Raw genomic sequence first — 23,428 nt, forward strand, 5'->3', positions numbered from 1 at the left:
CCTGTGCAAGGTGACGGCTGATTCTTGGGTCATCACCCCTAGATGTCATCCCCAGAGGAGCATCCTGAAGACACTTCCATGGAGTCACCCAGCGCCTCCAGCTTATGGCCCTAGTCCCTGCCCCCATCCAGCCCATGGCCTCTTGCCTCCGCACAGGTCTCCCTGCCTCTGGTTCGGCCCCTCCAAACCCTCCACCCAGGCACCCAGAGCCATATGTCTAAAATGAGACCTATCCTGATTGGGCAACAAGGTGCCCGGCTTCTCCCTGTCCCTTACCCATAGCTCCTATACATGGGGTCCTCTGCCTCAACCTTCCTCAAATGGGTCTTCCCGGGTCCTTGCCTGGCAGAGGGAACAGCAGGTTTTATGTAGCTTCTAATCTCCTTACACCAGTGGTTCAGATGCCGCTTCCAGGAAGTCTTCCCAGACTGCCTCTCTGCAGAGAGACCTTCCCCACACTGGGCCCCCACAGCACATGGCACATCTCATCATCCAGCCTTTATATGGTGAGTATCACACCAGGGGCTCCTTCCGCCAGGGGCAGCATCTTATCCAATGCCAGCCAGGGCTCAACTCAAGGCAGGCTTCAAGTGAGTGAATGAATGAATGAACAGCTAACACATAGTCTGTCCCAAATGCAGAAGCTGTATTAATGCAAGTGGGGAAAGATCTGAGAGACAAAGGGCTTGTGGTGGAATGAGGATGAGCTCAGATCCTCAAGGGTGCCTGCCCCCAACTCTGTCTTCGGTTCGTCCTTGTGTCCTAGGACTCCGTGTTTCCCTTCTTCCTCTCCTCCGCGTGCTGTTTCTCCAATGGCCCGCACAGATCCTAGTGGGGAGAAGGCTCAGTTATAGGGAAGGAAAGGTTTTTTCCAGGGGGATGGAATGAACTCTGGGCTCTGGAACCAGCACACAGCCTGGGCTCCCAACTCTGGCTCTGCCACTTCCTAGCTGGGTGACCCTGGGGAAGTCACTGTCCCTTTCTGAGCCTCAGCTCATTCGCTTCCAAAATGGGAGCCCAGACTCTCAACCACTGTCATTTACTGAGTACATCTGACCTGCTGGGCCCTGAGGCAGAGTCTCCTGGGTAATTCACAACTGCAACGTATTGCAGAGGCTGAAACAGACTCACCTGTCTGAGGTCACCTGGCCAAAGTTGGGGGAGGCAGGCTGTCGACCAGGTGGTCTTCATCGGGGGCCTGTGTTCTGAAGCCCTTCCAGGGTTCCTGGAGGTGGGAGGGAGGTTGTCCCTCTGGTAGGCACGTGAGATGAGGTCAGATGGCAAATGGTTGGAGATTTTTTTCATTTTAATAGTTACAAAATTATTTCATGTATGTAAAAAAAAGAGTAACCTACTCATCAGCCATGTGATTTCATAGATATTATTGCATTGCTTGGGACCAAGGAAAGCCTTGCATTTATCATGGGTTTAAAGAAAAATATTAGGGAGATACTTACATAGGTAATTCTCAGTTATACAAAAATTGGGACATAGTTCTAGACTTGCTGCAGTTTGGATAACACTGAAACCACAATTCCCATTCCCCATTGCAAGGTAATAAAAACAAGCAGTGGGAGCAAAGACCCGAGGGGAGCAGGAAATGGCAAATTGCACTGTCTGGGGTGCATCTCCTCCCCACCCCCACCACACCTTTGCTAGGCTGCTGCATCCCATTACCCCTGCAAATCCACTTACCTCTGTGGGCATCCTTCCTGAATTCACATTCTCTTGTCTTTTCCCTCCTGGGCTCTCACCCAGAACCCACTGGCCTCCGTGAAGCTTGACTGTCCCTGCTTCAAGCAGGATACCAGGCTTTGCTGTGCAGCCTGGGCTGGCGGCCGTCCCTCTCTTGCCCTCCAGGACTGCCCACAGCAGGCCCATACCCAGACTGGCACTGGGCATAGCTGGGCCCTCTTGCACTCACCTTTTTCCCATCCGTGTACAAGATTTCATCGTCCTGCAGGCCCACGCACTTGAGGGCTTCCTGGAACTCACTCAGTTGTTCCCTGGTCACCTCCTGCTTCCTGGCTGCAGGGGGTGGGAGGGGCCTGGGTGAGGATGCTGGGAGATCCAGGTGGGAGGCCAGGCAGGGCTGGGGTCTGGGGGCCACTCCAGGAGTGGGTGAGCCTGGGTGAGTCTGGAGTCAGGGGCTGCCACATGTGCCTACTGTAGAAGCCTAGTCCCCGGTTCTGTTCGTCTTCCGGGAAGAATAATAACATGAAGGTCTCAGCGTCCTTGGTGAGCCGCAGGTGGGCGAAGTGTTCTCTGTTCTGCACTGCAGGTGAAAAGAGCCTCTGGGTGAGCCCGAGAGCAATGTGGTGTATCCTATTACATTCGGGCCCCTGGGCGTGCCCAGGCTCACTTAGTTGACTGATGGGTGTGGAAAGCCGCCTCCCGAATCGGGCCTAGCGTATGCGCTGCAGCCTGCTCTAGAGTTACCCCCGCCCATCGAGTGAGCCAAGATGGCGCCTGCATCCTGTTTCCGCATAGTGACGCATGTATCCGCCACCCGCTCCTACCAATCGAAATCCTGTATACGCGATACTAGCCTAGAAGCTTATTGGTTGTTAATTGTGTATAAAAGGTCTTACCCGGACGGGGTAGGGTGAGACAGCCCACAAGGAGCCGTGCCTGACGGCCACATCGAGGCTGCTCTCCCACGAGGCGCCGTGCCCCGTGTGGGAACCAGTAACACAGAATGTTCATCTAGCTGTAGTAAAGGGCTTGCTTTCACAACTGCCGTGTGGTTCGAGTCGTGATTCATGACCAGGTTAGTTCGCGCAGTCTGCATCTCTCTCTCTCCTTCCCTGTTTCCCCTCGCCGGCCGGGAACCGGGGACCGAGCGGGGCAGCGCCGGACAAGTGGTGGCCCGTACGGGGAAGCTCCTCCTCCTGCCTCGCTCTCGACGGTCCCTCTGTGAGGAGAGCAGCGCTGCGCGTCGAGCTTACGGCGGACTTCCCGCGCCTGATCAACGCGAGAAGGTGAGTGCGTCTTATTACATGATAGTTAGGGCCCGTGGGTTTTCAGGTGACCCCGGGGGACTCGGAAGAGCTCTCCGAGTGACTGAAGTATAGTGCCGACTGCAATCATGGGGCAGTCCGGAAGTTCACCTCTCTTAGCTCCCTTAAAGAACCTTTTGAAACAACGGGGTATCTCGGTCAGGAAAAGCTCCCTTCAGCGTTTTCTTGATGATGTTGATACTTTTGCCCCTTGGTTTGCCTGCACCGGCAGCCTTAGCCTACCCTCTTGGATGAAGCTCGGTCGCGACATAGACCGAGCGCGCCAGACGGGCGTGTGTATGGACCCGATTCTAGTACCCATATGGGAGACCGTCCGTGCGGTCCTTGAACTAGAATCGGCTACCGGCCTAAGCCCGTCCTCTGTCTTGCAAGAAGCACGGTGCGCGCTCCAAGAAACCCAGTCAGTTTCGTCAGCGGACGGCTCCTGTAAGGGCAAACCGCCGGAGTCCAGTGACTCTGACTCAGAGTCAGATAGCGATACTGACGAGAAGGCGGAAGCATCCCCGCTAATTGAGTGGGAGGAGCCTCCCGCCACACCCGTGCGGCCTTCCGCCCCGCCAATGTCTACCGCTGCACCCCCAGGGACACCCCAGCTCCCAACTGACGCCTTGGGCGGTCCCACCAAAGGACCTCGCCGAGAGCTCCCTCTAGTGGCCATGCCCAGTAAATGTAATTATCCTTTGCTGCCAGACCCGGAAACCCCGATGGGTCGGTCAGGGGAGGGGCAACCTTTGCCGTACCCCCCGCCCGAGTATACAGGCCCTCAGGACCCTTTGCCATTAGGTAGTGGTGGGAGACATTTCTGGAGATGGAACCCTTTCACAACATTTAGACCTTTTGGCATGCTGGGTGGCTACCAGCCACTTGAGCCGCAGCCAGTCTCAGAAATGTACCCGGTTATTATCAATCCCCAAGGTGGCAATCGGCACGAATCATATGATTACAAACTATTGAGGGAATTGAGGCAGGCCGTCCATCAGTATGGCCCCAATGCCCCTTATACCTTGAACATGATCGAGAACCTCTCTGCTCTAAATCATACACCCGCAGATATTTTTCAGCTAGCCCGTGCTTGCTTGCCGTCAGGCCGATTCATAGATTGGAAAGCATGGTTTGAGGAGTTAGCTGAAGAGCAGGCCGCAAGGAATGCGGCGGGGAGACGTGGCGGGTGGAATGCTGACATGCTGTTGGGGAGAGGCGCCCATGCCCAGAACCAAACGGGTTTCCCACAAGAGGTCTATGCCCAGATCTTCCGCTGTTTTGTGGGTGCCTGGAAAAAGCTAACAGGTGAGGGAGAGGCTCAGGCCTCACTCAGCAATATACACCAAGGCCCCACAGAACCATTTGCGGATTTTGTAGCCAGGATGCAAACCGCAGCTGAGAGAATCTTCTCAGATCCAGGAGTAGCAGAGACTGTGGTTAAGCAAATGATTTTTGAGCAGTGCAACAAGGAGTGCAAAGTTATCCTGGCACAAAACAGAGCAAAAAATTTGACAGAGTGGGTCAGGCTCTGTAGAGATGCTGGCAGCCCTTTAACTAATGCAGGTCTAGCTGCCATGCTAGCCAGCTCCCTACAGGTGGCTACAAAAAGCCCGAGAACCTTAGGGGCAAAGTCTAACGGGTGCTATGGCTGTGGCCAATCAGGGCACTTTAAGAGAGATTGTCCCAATAGACGTCAACCCCCTGCCACTCAACGGTTTGGCGAACCAGGTGCAGCAACCAGGCCGTGTGGCCGTTGCCACAAAGGCCCCCACCGCGCAGAAGACTGTAAATCGGTTTTCGATGTGCAGGGTAGACGCCTCTCTGGCCGCCCCGAGCAGATTCCAAAAAACGGGAAGAGGGGGTCCGCCCTTTCGACGGACCCCCTTGCATGCCATTCGACAACACAGGATCCGATCAAATTCGTGCGTCCCCCGGCTCAGCAGGACTGGACCTCTGTGCCACCTCCAGACTCGTACTAACCCCCTCCATGGGTGTCCAGTTAGTAGGGACCTCCTTCAAGGGGCCCTTACCGGCTGGTACTGTAGGGCTCATATTGGGAAGAGCATCCACGGCCCTGAAAGGATTAACAGTTATACCAGGACTTGTAGATTCAGATTTCACAGGCCGTGCCCAAGTTATGGTTCAATCTCAGCGGGGCACCTTAGTCATTGCAGAAGGTGATAAGCTGGCGCAGCTCCTGCTCTTACCCAGCTTACATGCAGTCTTTCCAAGCAGAATCAGACAGAGAGGGGAAAAAGGGTTCGGATCCAGTGGAGCGATTTTTGAGGGACTCCATATGTCCCTGGAGTCTCGACCTATGCTAACCATTAAGGTGCAAGGCAGATCTTTCTTGGGCCTGCTCGATACAGGGGCCGATCGGTCTATCATAAGACAACAAGAATGGCCCCCCACCTGGCCAACGAGCAGGGCGGAAGAGCCCATTAGAGGAATAGGCCAAATTTCAGCGCCCATGCTCAGTGCAGCTGCCCTTCATTGGGCCGATGAAGAAGGACACCAAGGCAGTTTCCAGCCTTATGTATTAGCCCTGCCTGTGTCTTTGTGGGGAAGAGACATTCTGACCCAAATGGACGTTACTTTAATTAGCGGCTACTCCCCAACCTCTAAGCGACTGCTAAAAGAAATGGGGTATACCCCCGGCAAGGGTTTAGGAGCTTCACTGCACGGACGTGCGGAGCCTATACAAGCTGCCCCCAAGTCTGACAGACGAGGCTTGGGTTTTTCATAGGGGCCACTGAGGAGAGATTCCCACCCACACCTATAAAACTAAAATGGAAAACCGAGGCTCCGGTGTGGGTGCCTCAGTGGCCCTTGCCACAGGAAAAACTTGCAGCGTTGCACGCCCTAGTATCAGAATAACTAGAAAAGGGCCATATCGCCCCTTCCACGTCACCGTGGAACACCCCTATATTCGTAATAAAAAAGAAATCTGGTAAATGGAGACTGCTACATGATCTAAGAGCTATTAACGATTGCATGGAGCCTTTAGGGCCCGTTCAGATGGGACTGCCCCTCCTCTCGGCATTACCGGAGCACTGGTCGATTTTCATCATAGATCTGAAAGATTGCTTCTTTTCTATTCCGCTCCACCCTGAAGACACCCCTAAGTTTGCCTTTACTGTGCCCTCTAGTAATCAAGAGGAGCCCTGTCAACGCTTTGAATGGACAGTCCTGCCCCAAGGCATGGCTAATAGTCCTACCATGTGCCAGCTGTATGTCGCTGCGAAGCTAGCTAGCACTCGGCAGCAGTTCCCTCAAGTGAAAATCATCCATTATATGGATGACATTCTCTTAGCCCATAGAGACACAGATCTTCTTAAAACAGTTTTGTCACATTTAGTCCTTAGTCTTAGAGAAGCTAACCTAGAGATTGCCCCTGAAAAAATCCAAATGACTGACATTACCACTTTCCTGGGGGCGAAAGTCGCACCCACTCATGTTTCCCCCCAAAAGGTGTCTCTCAGGCTAGACAATATACACACTCTCAATGATCTACAAAAACTCATGGGGGATATCAATTGGATCCGTCCATACCTAAAAATACCCAATGTCAAACTAACACCTTTGTTCGACCTGTTGAAGGGGGATTCTAATATAAACTCACCTCGAAGCTTCACTCCAGAGGCAAGGCGAGCACTATGCCAGGTGGAACAGGCGCTCAGTGGCGCTGCATTGAAGAGAATAGACCCTGATGAGCCTTTTGAAGCCTGCGTGCTGCCGACAGAATTACAGCCCACTGCGGTACTGTGGCAGCGGGGGCCGCTGCTCTGGGTCCACCCTGGAGTTTCCCCCAAAAAAGTCCTAGAGCACTATCCTACAGCGGTTGCAGACTTGGCCCTAGAATGCATTAAAAGGGCTGTGCAGCATTTCGGTCAGCAGCCCAAAAATCTCAGGGTGCCTTATTCTTCCCAGCAGCTTGAGATACTCACCGGATGCATAGATCAATGGGCCATTCTCCGGTGTACATTTCTTGGTCCCATTAACAATCAGTTCCCTAAGGCTCCTCTCTTGCAGTTTGTCACCCGGCACCCAGTGATTTTTCCCAAAGTAACCTCTCCTAGGCCACTAGCAGGCGCCCCCACCGTATACACGGACGGCTCCAGCTCTGGAACAGGGGTGTATTGTGTGGAGGGGGACACTCCTAAAACAGTGCTCTTCCAACCACAAAAGCCTCAATGGGTAGAACTGCAGGTTATCATTGCAGTCCTGGAAAGCCTTTCCGAGCCCTTAAATGTCGTCTCGGATTCTGCTTATGTTGTGAACTCTGTACAAATTTTAGAAACGGTGGGCATTGTTAAACATTCCTCTACAGTAAGGACGTTCTTTGCCAAACTACAGGAGGTTATATGGACCAGGCAACACCCTTTTTACATAACCCATATTAGAGCCCACACAGGTTTGCCTGGCCCTATGGCCCAGGGGAACCATAGCGCAGATGTAGCCACTCGACAGCTGCACATCTTTCCGACGCTGGTACCGTATCAACAAGCCCGAGAATTCCATGCCAAGTTTCACATCAATGCAGGTACCCTAGCTAAGCGGTTCAGCATACCACGTGCAGCTGCTCGAGATATTGTCCGAGCCTGCAACAATTGTGCAGAGCAGAGAGCAGTCCCCTCGGTTGGGGTCAACCCTAGGGGTCTCACCCCAGGGGATACTTGGCAGATGGATGTCACTCATCATTCAGAGTATGGTAAGATCAAGTACTTACATGTGTCGGTGGACACATGCTCCCAAGTTTTATTTGCCTCTGCTGAACCAGGAGAAAGAGTCTCCCACGTCATTGCACACTGCCTTGCTGCATGGGCAGCTTGGGGTAAGCCAAAGACGTTAAAGACGGATAACGGGCCTGCCTACACTAGTAAATCCTTCCAAAAATTTTGTGACAACATGGATGTCCAATTAAAACATGGCATCCCCTATAACCCTCAGGGGCAAGGAATCATTGAAAGAGCGCACAGATCTCTCAAAGACTTGCTTAAAAAACAGAAAGAGGGTATAGGCCACGGCCTGTCCCCAAAAGCTCGACTGTCTGTAGCCTTGCTCACATATAATTTTTTAAACGAAAATTCACAAGGAATGACACCTGCCCTGCAACACACCACCTCGAGTCCTCCGCATAGAGGTCTAGTCCGTTGGAAGGATGTCCTGTCGGGGCAGTGGAAAGGCCCTGACCCGGTGCTCAGCTGGGCCAGAGGCTCTGTTTGTGTTTTTCCCCAGGAACCAGGACGTCAACCAGTGTGGGTTCCGGAAAGACTGGTGAGAACCGTGACATCACCTGAAGAAGCCAAGGAACAGCTGTCAGAAACGCCAACGAATATACAACCTGAACCATTAGACCAAGCCTCCGACCCTGCTGATGATGGCGACGACCGACAAGACGATAATAGTAGGACTGACCACCCCGCGGTTGCCCAAAAAGAGGATCGGTAACTCTGTTCTTTGCTCCCCTATAGCAATCCTTCTAATCTGCCTTTTTCTTTTTAGTGGAACTGTGGTAGCGCAGGAGAGTGGTCTTTGGGGCCTGTGGCATCATCCCCCGACCCTGGCCCCATTCTCTGCTGGGTCTCCCGCCTCTCCTGTGTTTTTCACTCGTACCCTGTCTCTAGGTCTCCACCACCTGCCTTCTGACCCTCCACAAGCTTCAACGAGTCCTTCCCCCTCACCAATGACACACTGATCCTCTCTTTTGCTAACCTCTCTGTCAAGGTTGTCAACACCACAGTTGCGGCGAATGCTACTTGTGAAACTGGTAATGGCGAGTTAAGTAAGGGAGTCTTGCTTGAATTTCTTAACGTTACAGGGAAGAGCCGCCAGTCTTGTGAAGGGATCTTGAGTAAAAAGGAGACTCAAAGGTGCCTTTTCCTTCCGGGGCTTGCTCCTACAGTCTGCAACCGTTCCAAAGACCCGGATGCCTCGCCGCCCCGCTATCCTAGTGTATCGCCCAAGTTATGTCTGGCTCCCCGTCAAGGCAACCGACTGGGTTGGCCCTGTTTCTCAAGTTGTTTCACTTAACAATATCCCCTTCTCTAAGTCTAGGCGTCCAAGAGGCATAAAAAAATGGCTATCGAATGCTGCCAGTGTAGCTTCCTCTTTGTTTGTCCCAACGATCGGGCAGGCTGTGCTACAAGCATGGACAGATCGGCAGCTCGCCATAACGATGGAAACGGTAAATGGCTTGGTCAACCTTACCCGAGACGTGCTACGCCGCCACAATCAGATGCTGAACTTAAATTTCCAGGCCATTCAGAAACTCCAAGCGGAGATAGATGAACTTGGACTGGAAACAGATGGACTCTGGAGAGTGCTTCAGCAAACATGTGACACCCGGTGGCTTACGGTTAAACTCTGTGTCACTCCTGTCAGGGCCAACGTGACCGGAAGCATTTCCAGAGTCTCTGATTGGCTGAAAAGGTCATATTTTCCTGAATTTGTTAATCTCTCCCAACAGGTGGAATCTAGTTTAGACACAATTGGGGGGATCAAGTTAAAACCCGTTAAAGTCGATCTCTCCGGGTTAGGCGAGGTTCTACAGAAACTATTGCACAGTGTTTCTTCCTGGTTCTCTTGGCCCAATTTAACTAATTGGATCCTCATTGCAGTGGGATTATTGGTGGGATTAGTCGTTGTTAAATGTTTGCTAGAACGCCTGTTTCAAGCGCAGCAGCAATTGCGTGTTACCACTATGATGGCTATGACTCCCACCTCTGTTACCCCCGATAGTGACCGATTTATTAACCATACCCCTTCCTGGTCGCCTCAGGTGGGGCGCTTTGGAGCAAAATTTGTAGCGAATCGCATGGCTGTTTCTCGGGTGTAAAAGGCGACACCAGTAGTCATAATTTTGTCTCAGGTGGGTCTCTAGGGCAGAGTCCTAGTTGTGGCCAGACTGGACCCTAGCCATTGCACAGAGACACCTAGTGACACCCCCGACTCTGGTTACTGCTGTTCCTGCCCCCGTCGTTGTTCCCCAGTTGCCAGGCAAAGCACTGCAGGGAGAGTCACGTTGTTTCCAGCTTACGGACTCTCCGGTCTCCATATGACGTGAGCATTCTGGTTGGTGCTAGAGGCTCCGCCGCTGGATGGCTGAGGCCTAGTCCAGACTCCCCAAAGCACCAAAGAGGTTGTGAACCATTTGGGTTCACGGGAGCACGCTCATCACTGGAGACACTGGGTCAAAAATAAATAAGAAAGGGGGAGATGTGGAAAGCCGCCTCCCGAATCGGGCCTAGCGTATGCGCTGCAGCCTGCTCTAGAGTTACCCCCGCCCATCGAGTGAGCCAAGATGGCGCCTGCATCCTGTTTCCGCATAGTGACGCATGTATCCGCCACCCGCTCCTACCAATCGAAATCCTGTATACGCGATACTAGCCTAGAAGCTTATTGGTTGTTAATTGTGTATAAAAGGTCTTACCCGGACGGGGTAGGGTGAGACAGCCCACAAGGAGCCGTGCCTGACGGCCACATCGAGGCTGCTCTCCCACGAGGCGCCGTGCCCCGTGTGGGAACCAGTAACACAGAATGTTCATCTAGCTGTAGTAAAGGGCTTGCTTTCACAACTGCCGTGTGGTTCGAGTCGTGATTCATGACCAGGTTAGTTCGCGCAGTCTGCATCTCTCTCTCTCCTTCCCTGTTTCCCCTCGCCGGCCGGGAACCGGGGACCGAGCGGGGCAGCGCCGGACAGATGGGTCCCTGGGTTCTCTCTCCCCATTTTGCAGATGAGGAAGATAAAGTTCAGGGAGGAGACTCGGGCAGGTAAGTGGGGCCAGTTCAGCTCCATTGGCATTTGTCTGCCCCTACTTGATGCTGTTCCGTGGTGATGACTGGGACATGCATGAAGCCACCGTCTGCCCAACACACAGGGTGCCACCCTTCACTTCCAGAGGATCTCAGAGTGGCAAAGAGAGAGGCAGGTCTGGAGCCAGCCTTGGGTCTGAGTCCCAGTTCTCTACGACCTTGGGATGAGCCCTTGACTTCTCTGTGCCTTCAATTCCTTATCTGTAAATTAGTAGGATCATGTCATGTCCTCTAAGGGCTATTCATTCAGTTAATTCATGTACAGCACTTTGAGCAGGGCCTGGCATAGGAAGGGCTCAGAAATGGTGGTGACTTTCCTTTGATCACTGTGTGCACGGGCGCCAGGTCCACAGAGATATAAGCCGTGAGCCCCTCCTGTGTTCTCTTTAGCCCCAGCCTCCTCCTCTGGGCTCTACCAGCTGCACACAGTCCTCCCCTCCACACATAGCCCTCCAGGCTGATACTCAGGCTCACCAATTTGGGATACGGTTCCATTCTGCCGCTGGATGCCCCCTGTGATGGTTGGGTTCATGTGTCAAGTTGGCTAGGTGGCCTAGCTGTCTGGTCAAGCGGGCACTGGCCTGACGATTGCTGTGAGGCTATTTGAGGCTGGTTGGTTTGTCGGATCATCAGTCAATTGACTGCAGCTGACTGATGACTCATCAAGGGGCGTGCTTCCACAGTGAGAGAATGCAATTGGCTGGATTTGGTCCGGGTGATCAGTTGGAGGCTTATAAGCCAGACGGTTAGAGAACCTTCACTTCTTCTTCAGCTGCTCAGTGAAGCTTTTCCTGGGGAGCTCGTCGAAGTTGCCAGTTCGTTTCCTGAGGAGTTCTTCAAAGTTGCCGGTTCGTTTCCTGAGGAGTTCGTCAAAGTTGTCGGTTCATTTCCCAAGGAGTTCGTCGGACGTCTTCCTTGGAGTTGACAGCTTGTTGACAGCTCTGCAGAATTTGGACTCGTGCGCTCCCGCAGTTGCGTGAGTCACTTTTACAATTTGATAATAAGAGACATCTCTCATTGATTCTGTTTCCAAGGAAAACCCTAACTAATACACCCCCAGAGCTGACATTGTAGATGCACTGGTTCCCGCTAAAGTCAGACACAAAGTGAGATCACAGGGTCAGACGGTCAAGGAGAGAAGGACAGGCACTCAGGACGGTAAAGAAGGGACAAGGTTCAGGCAGAGATTCCAGTCAGCCCTCCCACTCCACGGGTGGGGACACAGAGCGAGGCCAGGGAGGGCGGGACTTGGTCCTGTCTTCCCACAGCTCCAAGGAGATCTCAGAGCTGGAGCCTGGGGTGGGGGTGGGGGTCTGGCACGAGGGGTTTCACATGGTCTGGTACTGTCTGAACAGTAGGGTGTCCTCTGTCAGGTTGGGGGCAATGTAAAAGAAGCTTGCTTCGACCACTCTAGTCGTCTGCAGGTACTCGGGGTTACGTAAGGCGACAGCGATGAAAAACCACCTGCCAGAGAGCTGGGGAGAAGGCAGTAGTGATGACCAGAAGCTGGAGGCTGAACCCCTGATGGGCTCAGCAGATCATCCCCCCTTTTGCAAACAGGGAAACAGAGAAGCCCCAGGTGGGGAGTTGGACGTGCAGGAGCTCAAACCTCGAACCAGGCATCTCTCGGGGCACCCCCTCCATGCCTAGCACACCAATGTGGAATGGGGATTCTGGGTTTGGAGGCAGGAGAGGCTTCCCAGATCTCCCTGGATTTCACCCCAGGATCCGGGAGGGGAAGGGTGGAGCCAGAAGCCAGCAGGGGGAGGGCAGCCCAGAGAGGCCAGGCCCGGGTCTCACCCGCTCCAGGGTAGCATTGGTGATCGGCTCGGCCTTCAGATAGGGACACGTGGGGTCCTGGGTGGTCAGCAGAGGAAGGAGGCTCAGAGCTGCGAGGGCCCAGGGTAGCACCATGCCGTGGCAGGAGGCACCTGAGTCAGTGAGACATGTGTCCGGAGGGTGCAGTGATCTTTATACCAGCTGAGAGGGGCACGCGGGGCCCAGCAGGGTCCTCTGGGGCCGTGACACCATCCGGGGACTGTTGGGAAATGCCTTGCACAAAACCCTCCCTCCTTTCCCCTAAGGCAGGTCCAGGTAAAACCCCCAAACCCAGGTCTAGTTTGGGACCCTTTGGCCAAGGGGTTTCAAAGGACTGAGGGATCTGTCTTATTCAAGGCTGGGATGGGCGCAGGGCTGGAGGGATATGAAATATTTTTAGTCCACAGATTTCATTAGAGGAGTCAGCCACTGGGCAATCTCATGGTTTTCATGAAATTGAGGGGAACCCAGCAGTAAAGCAAGTGCCAATGTTGCCTTAGAGTTTCCCAGCTGGCTAGCATGGGGGTTTTGGGGTTTAGGGATTCATTTCCAACTGAAAGTGGTTCCAGCCCTGGAGGCAAAAACATTTCCAAAAGAATGGGACATCTATGTTGACTGTCTTATTTCTAGGAAATGGATTACTTGAACCAATTCCTAGAATCTAAAAGAAGACAGTAAGTTTATGCTTGTCCCCACCCCCAGCCTTTCAAGCAGGTGCCTGTCTCTTCTCCAACATCCCCCCATCATGGAGCAGTGATCGGCACCTAGAAAAGGCAGTAAATGCTGTGAAATGAGTCCTGCCCATTTACATTCCTACTGATGCACTCAAATGTGTCCCCGTATGAATTAATACTTTCAAAGAATATTATTATCAAATACTTACAATTTTGTATACTCCTTCATTTCCCATATTTTGCATCGTATTTCATGTTTCAGTTTAGTCTGTAGTTATAATTTTTATGGATGCATGATCCTTCCTTCACTATGTCATGTTCTCTGCATGTCTACAGCATTTTGCATTTTTATTTTTCTCCTGATGCTAAGTGTCAGACAGTGGCCAAATTGCTCCATACAAATACCATAGTATCCAAGAAAAAGAAGAAAATATGTCCACTATAATGAATGTTCATAGCTGCATTATTTACAATAGCCAAAAACTAGAACCAACAAAAATGTTCATCAACAGGCAAATGGAAAAAAGAATTGTGGCATTTTCATATAATGACATATTATTTAGCAATAAAAGGGAATGAACTACCGACATGAATCTTAAAAGCGTAAATGCTGAGCAAAAAGAAAGCAGACATAACAGGGCACATATGACATGATTCTATTTATATGAAGTTCTAGAATGGTGAGAACTCATCTCGTGATAGAAAGATCATGGGTTAGCTAAGGCAGGGAGGGCAATTTGATTTCAAAAGGACACAAGAGAACTTTCTGAGGGGGCTGGCAGTGCTCTATATTTTCTTTGTGGTGTTGGGCTCATACTTATATAAATTTGTCAAAACTTACTGAACTGTAAACCCATAATGTGTGCATTTTACTATATGCAAATTATACCCCATAAAGTCAATTTTTGAAAAACCTTCCCCAAAGCAGAGAAAGCAAAACACAGCAAATAAAAAAAAAAAAAACAACACTAACGATTCTTAATCCTGTACCAATGTAGCGATGCATGAGTGAGACTCTTCACATCCTTGTCAGAACTGGAATTCCCCATTTTTCTTTATATTTTGCCAGCTCAGTTTGGATTTTGAATCTGCATGGCTTTAATTTGGTTCTTGAAAAAGTGGAGCTTATCAGGAGGGGAGGAGTGCAGGTAAGGGTGTAGCGTGTCAAGGGATGGAAGGTCTGCAGGGCTGGAGCAGGTGATGGGGACGGAAGGTCCAGAGTCGATGGTGGAGAGGTTGGTGGGAGGCCAAGCCTGCAGGGCACGGGAGCCAGGCTGAGGGGTGTGGTGGGACTCTGGGGCACGTGGGAGATATTGAAAGATGTCAAGTGGGGTTGAAGGTGACATTGTCGGATTTGATCTTCAGAGAGATCTCTCTGTCCATCTGCAGTGGGGAGATGGGGAGGGCAGTGGTGGGAGAATAGCCTGGAAGGGCCAGTGGAGGCTGGAGCAGTGGTCCAGGTGTGAGAACAGACACTGTTTCTTTTGAGGAGAAGCTGTGCATCATTCAGAAAATTAGAGTCCTGAGCTGTAGAGGGCCCCACATACAGCACAAGCACACACACATACACTCGGAGCTTTATTAAAACACATAAGCACCTCTGTCACTTGGGATCTGGTACCAGGTCCTGGCACAGAATAACCTGTAGCTTGAAACACCCACTTTCATGACCGACTCTGTTCAGGTCCCAGGCAGACAATTCTCAACATCTTACACTCCTTATTGAAGCAAAAGACCATGTCTGGAAATGTCCAGATGATCTGAGGGTGATGCTGCACTGCCATGGGAGACAGACACTGCTTCAGAGTTTAGGGAAGAGTGGATGGACAAAGAAGACACATCAATTAGTGTCAAGTGGTGGTGAAGAGCTAGGCTGGCTTGACCACTTGTTAACCATGTAGCCTTGGGTAATGTGCCGTTTGGATGTATTATGTCCCCCACAAAGACATGTTTTTTTAATCCAATCTTGTGGAATATTTGGATTGTTTCCATGGAGATGTAACTCACCTAACTGTGGGTAAAACCTTTTGATTAAATTATTTCCATGGAGGTATGGCCCCACCCATTTAGGATGGGTCTTAATTAGATTGCTGTAGTCCTTTAAGAGGAGCTGGAGCCAACAGAGATGCTTAGAGATGCTTGGAGATGTGGACAGAAAGAGTCTTGAAGGTGTTTGGAGATGCTAGCCCAGAGTGTGCTTCAGAGAAGCTAAGACAGGACCCCAGATGCTTAGAGAGAAATGCCCTGGGAGAACAAGCAAGACTGCAAAGGAACTGAGAGAGAGAATCTAAGAAGGACTCCCAGATGTTTAGATGCACAGGAGCTGAAGAAGCTAAGAGAGACAAGGCCAGAGACATTTTGGAGAAAGCCGTTTTGAAACCAGAAACCTGGAGCAAAGGATCAGCAGACGCTAGCCACGTGCCTTCCCAGCTAACAGAGGTGTTTCGAATGCCATCGGCCTTTTGATGCCTTAATTTGGACAGTTTTATGGCTGCAGAACTGTAAACTTGTAACCTAATAAATCCCCCATATAAAGGCTAATCCTTTTCTGGTATTTTGCATAACTGCAGCATTAGCAAACCGGAACAGGTAAGTTATGTTACTGTTTCTTGCCTCCAGTTTTTCCACCTCCTAAAATGGGGCTAATCATAGTATGTACTTCATCCAGTAGTTATGAGGGTTAAAGCAGTTTCAATTACAAAATGCACATTCAATGAAACAAATTTGCTTTCAAGACTCTCCTAATAATGATAACTATCACCATCCATTTAAGGACAAGCTGGGGTGGGGAGCCAGGAAAGAAAGAATCCTGCATTAACAAAATACTTCAGTGGCTGCAGATTACATTCCACTTCAAAGACATCAAAATGCAAAAATATATCTATCCTGGATTCAAGAAAATAGAATATTTCCCCATTATATCGATGAAGTTTAAAACGATGGCTCAGAGAGGTGAGGTGACGTGGCGAAAGGTCGCACAGTAAGTTTGCTTTAGGGAATCAGAAATGAATCCATTTGAACCCCTTAATTTCTGGAGAAAGCCAGTTCAAATATTTCTTCACCAAAGCCAGGGTTTAGCCTTGTTGACAAACGCATGGTCTCCTATCTGATATGCAACCATGACGAACGAGCAAATGATCTGTTTCGGTTTGCTAAGGCTTCCAGAATGCAATATACCAGAAACGGGTTGATTTTCCAATGGGGATTTATTAAGTTAGAACTCTTAAGTCCTTGAAAATGTGCAAATTAAGGCGTCAACGAGAGGATACCTTCCCTGAGGAAAGGCCGCTGGCATCCGGGGTTCCTCTGTCACATGGGAAGGCACATGGCAACCTCTGCTGGTCCTTCTCTCCTGGTTCTGGTTTCAGAATGGTTCTTTCAGTTTCTGTGGCTCCTTCTTGCTTCTCCCAGGGCATTTCCTTTCTAAGCTCGCTCTCTCGGTGCGCTCTCTAAAAGGACTCCCGTAAAGAATTAAGACCCACTTTGAATTGGGTGGGTCGCATCTCCATAGAAACAACCTAATCAAAAGGTCCCACCCACAAATTCTAGACCCACAAGAACATGGCTTTCCTGGGGTACGTAACAGTTCCAAACCAGCACACCATCCTGATTAGGAGCTCTGTGTCTGGGCTGAGGAAACACCCACCAAACAGAAGATTGGCTCAAGTACAAATCCTCATGTCATCTTGGGCAACTTATGTAACCTCTTTGGGCTTCAGTTCCTTCATTGGAAAACCAGGAAAATATGCCTGTCACGTAAGCTTGTGTGTGAGATGAAAGCGTGTCACACTTAGCGTGGTGCCTGGTTCATGGCACAGGAAATTGATGTTATTGGGATGAAGTTGACATTTCTGGTTTGAAATTGTCAACCATAGGAAACTGTCAATTTTGTAAGTCAAAAAGCACTTAAATATCATCAATTTCATACAGATTAGCCTACTAGGATTGACCCGATCTGTGCTTAGCAAGCAGAACGGGGCTCACCACCCCCATTTTGCAGGGATAGAAACTGATGCACAGGGTGAAGTCATGAGCTGCCCAAGGTCAGGTTCCAGTCAGAAGGCTGGGACTGGAACCCACCTGCCAGCCTCTCCCTCTCCCCCGTCACCTCTTGTAGTTTCCCAACACTGGGCTGCAGGTCATGCTGGGGATTTATTTGACTGTCCGGGGCTGGGATTTCATTCACTGTGGACAGAGCAAACACAGGCCTGGCCAGGGCTTTCCCCTGGAGTTGGCCTGGCCTGGGAAGTCCACCTGGGCTGTTTCTTGAACTTGGTTGTGTAACGGGACATTGGGAACTGCAGGAGCTGCCAGCTCAGGGGCAGCTCCTTGTTTCCCCAGCAACCTCCTACGCACCCCTACTGGGAACGAGCTGGCCCCGCCCCAGTGCTTTGCTGGCACATCACAGAGGTTCTCCTGGAATTGGGGACCTGGCTGCGAGTGGCGAGTGTCACTGTTACAGCACAGCCCCTCTCTTTCCCTCTGGCCCTTGTGCTTGGCTCTCTCATCCCTTCCCATGGCCCCTAGGCCAGACAGATGCTGCTGGGGCCTCCAGGGCCTCTCTCCTGTCCTGCTTCGGTTGCTTCCCAGACAGCTCCACTCCACTGCCCCAGCATAACTCAAACCCCACCTGGTCAACCCAAACCTGTACTCGTCTGCACAGACCTATGGCTTGTCTTGTTCCCAGCTCAGGACCCTGGATCTCCCACATCCTACCTCCTGGTGCCACCTTGAGCTGCTTACTACTTCCTGATTTGCAGTGTTCCCTTCACCTCTGGGCTTCGACAGGTCTGTTCCCTCTCCGCAATGCTCTTCCCCATCTGTTAACCTCTATTCATTCTCACTCTAGCCTCAGCCTGGGGAGTCACCTCCAGACCACCCTCCCCCTGCCGAGACCGTATCAGCCGTTTCCCCTTTTTGTCTCTCTCCAGACCTGGCCTTCTCGTCGACTAGTCCTTGACTATCCAAGGCTCAACCCCTCCCAATGCATCCGCCAGAAACAGAGCCCCTCACAGACTCATTGTCTGAGTCGTTTGTAACTCCACTGACACATGGAAGGTGCTCGATCAACCTGGATCGAGGCAGTGAAGATGAGAGCTCCTGTGAGCATCTCTTTAACAGACTCGAGTGTTTTCTATGTGCTCTACTCTGCGACTACAGCAGCGCACAGGATACATCCCCTGCCCTCACAGAGCTTTCTATCTAGAGGGAAAATCAGAACTTGAAGGGACCTAACTTTCCCACCTACAAATGGAAAGCATAATGAAGAAGCTGGAAAAAATGTTTGGGGATGTCAGTATATGGCAGACCATCAGAATTGGTTTTGACTGTCAGTTCAAGAAATGAAAAGAACATTCCTACCTCCTCATTTCCGAGTTTGTTTCCAGTGCTGGGAAGCCATTTCTCAACCTTGGGAGGACTCAGCAGTTCTCCAACCTTAGCAGACAGCAGAATCTCCAGGAGGGCTTGTGAGCACACAGATTGCTGGGCCCCACCCTCGGGGTTGTTTGGTCTGGGGTGAGACGGAGCATCTGCATTTCTAAGGAACTCCCAGGGGCTCTTCTGTTGGTCCTGGCGCCACACTCGGGGAACCACTGATCTGATTCCCTTAACGGCGCCATCTGCAGTCTTGGGTTTGGACCACATCGCTGCCTTGGGTTCCCCTCTGACCACAGGCAAGTCTCCTCACGTCTCTGAGCTGAGGTTACCCTCTGGGTAACAAGGGAGGGTGTGCCTCGGAAGAGCCTCCAAGCCTTTCCAGACTGCATCCTGGGCTCACAGTCAGGGCAGGTGCTGGAAAGACAGAGAGGACTGAGCGGCACGTGGGCTGATGCCCTGGAAACTCGGTGCATGTTTTACATTTATTTTTAATGGAATGCTTTACCAATTAACATAAGCGAGGGGATAACTGATGCCCAGAGAGGGCAAGGAACGTGCTTGAGGTTACACAGCAGGAGAGACAGAGAGCAAGGAGCAGGCCTCAGCCTCCCAGAGCTCGAAGCTGGGATGAGGGGGGCTCCCCAGCAGCTGCTGAACCCTCTCTCTCCCCATGAGTTGTGGTTTACTGCATTAGGAGCCCCTTGGCAAGGACAGGGAGGAGAATTTCATGATTCACATAATGACAGGGGAGGAGGCCAAGAGATGCTGTGTTCAGGGTTGAGAGCTTTCAGCCTTTCTCTCTGCAGCCAGGCCGGGATGGCGAGGGTGGGAAGGGCTCATGAGTTGTCACGGCGGCATGGCTGCAGCCCTAGTTCCATCCCATCCCCTCCCCTGGGCTCAGTGTTCTCCTCTGGATCAGCCAGGGGTGCCTGAGGCCCCTTCCAAGGGACTGCCTGACACTAAAAGTGCGGGATCTGTGGTCAGACCTCTATGTTGGGGTGAAGTCCTAGCAAGGTGTTTGTGGGCATACTGCTTTCCAAGGTGCCAAAAAAGGTGCACTGCCACCCTCCCAGGAGGGTCTTGGCACCCATGAATCCCAGTTTCTCGCCCTGTGTCATCAGGGTAGAGCTACCCTCCATGTGTGCATCCACAGGACATGACCATCTCCCCGGGCCAGGACAGGGAGGGCTGGGGGTGGGGGGTGGGACATCCTCAGCAGCATCACGGGATGAGCAAGGGCCCCTCAGCACTCACCTTGGCTCCCATCTCTCCTGGAGGACCAACTGGCCCCTGGGGGCTCTGCGGGCCCTAGAAGACACACACACAGGTAGGAGAAGCCTGCCTGCAAGTGGATGATGGAAAGGCCCCCCGGAGCCTGGGCTCCCTCCCCAGCACGCTGAGCGTCACAGTGTCTGCAGCTCCCTCTTGCCACCCGTCTCCATCTGATCCCACCGGGTCCGTCTGGCACACTCGCCTCATTCCTCTCTGAGCAGTCTGTACTCCCCGCCAGGTCAAACCCACAGTGCAGAGGTGGCTCCTCTGGACCGCAAGCTGTGGGGATGAAGCATGGCCCCGGGGGTGTGTCCTCCTCTCCTCCACCTGTCCTGGCGGGGACTCCTCCTCCCACGCCCCTCGAGCCTCACTCTCCTCTCCGTCTGCAGCACCACCCGCCCGGCCCTGCCACCCTCCGCAGCCTCTCCCAGGCGACCTGGTTGTTCCCCTCAGATCTGTCCTTCACAGGAGGGTCTGCTGGTCAGGTCACCTCCTCTGTTTTAAACCGTCAGTGGCTCCCCATTGCCCTTGAAATAAAGAGCAAACGCTCTGCATGGCTTTTCAGAGTCTGTGCTCTGTCCTCCTGTCTTCCCCACTCCGGCCACATTCAACTTTCTGCATTTCCCAGTCAGCTTGTTGGTTTATTCTTATCCTCCTTCTCTCCTTCCCTCCTTCCCTCAGAGACTTGGCACATGCTGTTCCCTCTGCCTCACCCTGTGCTCCTCTCTCTATGTACATTTTCTCATTTATTCTTCATTGCAGAATTACAATGTAGAGACAATTATCCCTGTTTTTTCTGGAGAGAAAACAGAGGCTGGAGGGCAGACAGAGCTTAAACTCAAACCAGAACCCCTCTGTGAGCTCCCGTCCGGTGCCCTCTCCACCACCCCGAGACCTGCCCCTCAGGGCAGCGGAGAACCTGCACTGTCCCTCTCCAGCTCTGTCCTTGTCTGACCACCTGGTCCATTCCCCCGATGGTGCCCGTCTGCGACCAGCCTGCCACGGGCAAAGATGCCAAGAGGGGAGGGGGGAGCCCTTACCGGTTCTCCTGGGAGGCCCTTGGTGCCGGGGGGGGGGCCCGAGGGACCCTGGATGCCCTGCAGAGGCAAGACAAAGGTGACCACGGTCCCTCCGTGGCCTTCTGCACCTGCCTGCAGACCTAGTGCCATGTATTTGGGTCTCACCTGACAGCAGGGGCCCCTAGACCCAGGCTGGGAGGGCAGTCAAGGCAGGGAGGAGGCAACTAGAACCTTGGGGAGCTGATTCAAGTGGCTATGACTTCCCACCCCCAGCCCCAAAGTCCCACGAAGAGAATGCCGTGACCTGGGGGTGCTTACGGGAAAGCCTCGTGGGCCCGAGTCCCCTCGCTCGCCGGCCGTGCCCTGGAAGCACATTGGGGGTCGTCAGAGGCCGATGGCCACGGAAGCTGTGAGAGGCACAGAGCACAGAGCAGGGGCGGGGAGGGCGTCCGGGCCTCTCGGGGCAGGAGGGGGCCCTGGGGACATACCTGCTGCCCAGGCTGGCCCGGTCTGCCCTGGGGTCCGGGGGGGCCCTGCAGGAAGCAAAGCATGTGAAGGTGGGGAGGGTGCCAGGGAGGACCCTCACAGGGAGAGGATGGGAGCCCCTGGGAGCACACAGGCCACCCCTAAAGGACGGCCCCCAAAGGGGAGCGGACAGGACCCAGGGCTCCTCCCCTGCTGGAGCTGCCTCAGGCCGTCTCCACCCTCGGGGGCCTGGGGAAGGGGCGGGGCGTTGGATTCCCCCTCACTCTCGCTCCCACTCTCACCCTCCATCACCTGCAGCTCCTTCTCCCCACTCAAACCCCCATGCTCTGTGCCTGCAGGGGACCGGGGGAGTGGAGGGAGCACTTCTCAGGAGCAGACCCCGGGCCTTGCAGGGCCCCCTGCTGCCTTCAAGCCTCTGGGGGCTGAGGCGGGTGTGGCCCTAGATTCTTGAGCTCCTCCTGGCAGCTGGAGTGGGAGAAGGGCAGGCCACGGGGGTCGGTACCTTGAGGCCCCTGGACCCGGGCTCCCCAGCAGTTCCGTCTGGTCCTTGAGGCCCTGAAATAGGAAGAAGGGGCTGGCAGAATGGGCAGCAGAGGTTCCCTGGGGCTGGAAACCAGGAGGGTAGGGATGCTCAGAACCTGGGGCCTTTCCCTGCACAAGCCTGGGGCTCCCTCTCTTTCACTTTCTGGAGGCCCCATCCTAACAGTGGGTCACCCTGGGCAAAGGCCAGCTGAAATGACCCTGCAGAGGGCATTGCCTGGGTGGACTCAGCAGAGGCTCTGCGTTTTAGGCGGGGGCCAGTGTCTGTACAACCCTGCTTATGAAGTCCCTGGAGTCAGCCAGCCAACCCATTTCACAGATGCGGAAACTGAGGCCAGAGCCAAGAGTCACCTGCCCCAAGTCCCCACAGCCAGGTCTTCAGACTCTGCTGCAGTAGGCTCTTCCCAGACTAGGACCTGGGGAGGGTCTGGATGTGGCCAGATGTGTGGCCCCACTCACTGAGGAGGAGCTGACACAAGGAGGGCGCAGGTGCGGGTAAGGGGGCAGGAGCTGAGCAGCCATTCCCTGGAGCTCTGGGCTCAGGGCCAGCCCTGGAGATAGGAGCCCTGGGTGGACCCCCGGGAAGGTGGAGTCCACTCCTCACCCCACTGCACAGATGGGAACACTGAGGCCCAGCCAAGGGAAGTGACTTCTCAAGGTCACTTAGCACATTAGCAGTTGGTGCCCATCCAGGGTTCCACGTGCTGCCCCACCTGGCCCCTTCAGGGGGACTCCCACAGGGACACAGATGGGGTGGGGTCTCCTGGAAAAGACCCTGTGGAGAACAGTGGGTAGGTTGTTCTGTGGGGGCTCGGAACAGGGCCGTGTTGGGGAGACAATGAAGGTCCTGTGAGACAGGCTGGCCCACCCTAGCCTGGGAGCTGCGAGTCCGAGCAGCCCTTCCATGACTTGGGGGGCTGGGGAAGACCCTGGGTGGGTGAGGGTGCCGATGAGGCATGAGAAAACGAAACAAGGGGAAAGCCATTTAAAAACTGAACAAGGAAAATTTCCATTTAAATTGAACAAGGGATATTTCAATTAATAATTGAGCCCAAAAAAGGTGTTAAGTCTACTTATCAGCTGCCTGGGACTCCCAGAACTTGAAATCCACAGCAAGGCCTTAAATAGCACCTCTTGTTTGCTGAATGAGGTGGGAGACCCTGGGCTGAGGCCGGTGGTTTAGGTTGGAGCTTTCTTCCCAGTGCTTGCAGCCCAGGGCCCAGGGCCCACTGAGGGGCCCAGCTCTAGGCACACCCCCAGGTGCTCAGGGGATAGTTGGTGCCTCAGTTATCTCATCTCTGAAATGGGAACAAAAAATCACAACCTCGAATGCACAAAAAGTGGGCAGTTTGGCACCTGGCATATAGTCAGTGCTTAATAATGGCTGGTTCCTGTCCTGCCTGGCTCTGTCAGAGGAGGCTGC

General features: G+C 52.9%; 1 protein-coding gene across 1 annotated transcript; it reads right to left on the bottom strand.

Moving 5' to 3' along the window:
* Window positions 1-377: 377 nt before the first annotated feature.
* Window positions 378-13,679, bottom strand: LOC119545330 (alpha-1-acid glycoprotein-like). Its single transcript, XM_037850823.1, has 5 exons — window positions 13,519-13,679; window positions 12,618-12,748; window positions 12,162-12,292; window positions 1,925-2,099; window positions 378-828 (listed from the first exon to the last, which is right to left on the bottom strand). The coding sequence occupies exons 2-5, from the start codon at window positions 12,729-12,731 to the stop codon at window positions 763-765; spliced, it is 486 nt and encodes a 161-aa protein (XP_037706751.1). The 5' UTR covers window positions 12,732-12,748; window positions 13,519-13,679; the 3' UTR covers window positions 378-762.
* Between the last annotated feature and the right edge of the window lie 9,749 nt (window positions 13,680-23,428).

The sequence above is a fragment of the Choloepus didactylus genome, chromosome 10 (genome assembly GCF_015220235.1).
Source record: "Choloepus didactylus isolate mChoDid1 chromosome 10, mChoDid1.pri, whole genome shotgun sequence".
Taxonomy (NCBI): Eukaryota; Metazoa; Chordata; class Mammalia; order Pilosa; family Megalonychidae; genus Choloepus; species Choloepus didactylus.

What these genes read in the sequence shown, in the direction of transcription:
- LOC119545330 (XM_037850823.1), bottom strand. Translation starts at nt 12,731, where the DNA reads ATGGTGCTACCCTGGGCCCTCGCAGCTCTGAGCCTCCTTCCTCTGCTG. An exon ending in CCAATGCTACCCTGGAGCGG is followed by an intron (nt 12,293 to 12,617) that starts GTGAGACCCGGG and finishes CCTTCTCCCCAG; the next exon opens with CTCTCTGGCAGGTGGTTTTT. An exon ending in GACACCCTACTGTTCAGACA is followed by an intron (nt 2,100 to 12,161) that starts GTACCAGACCAT and finishes AGTGGCCCCCAG; the next exon opens with ACCCCAGCCCTGCCTGGCCT.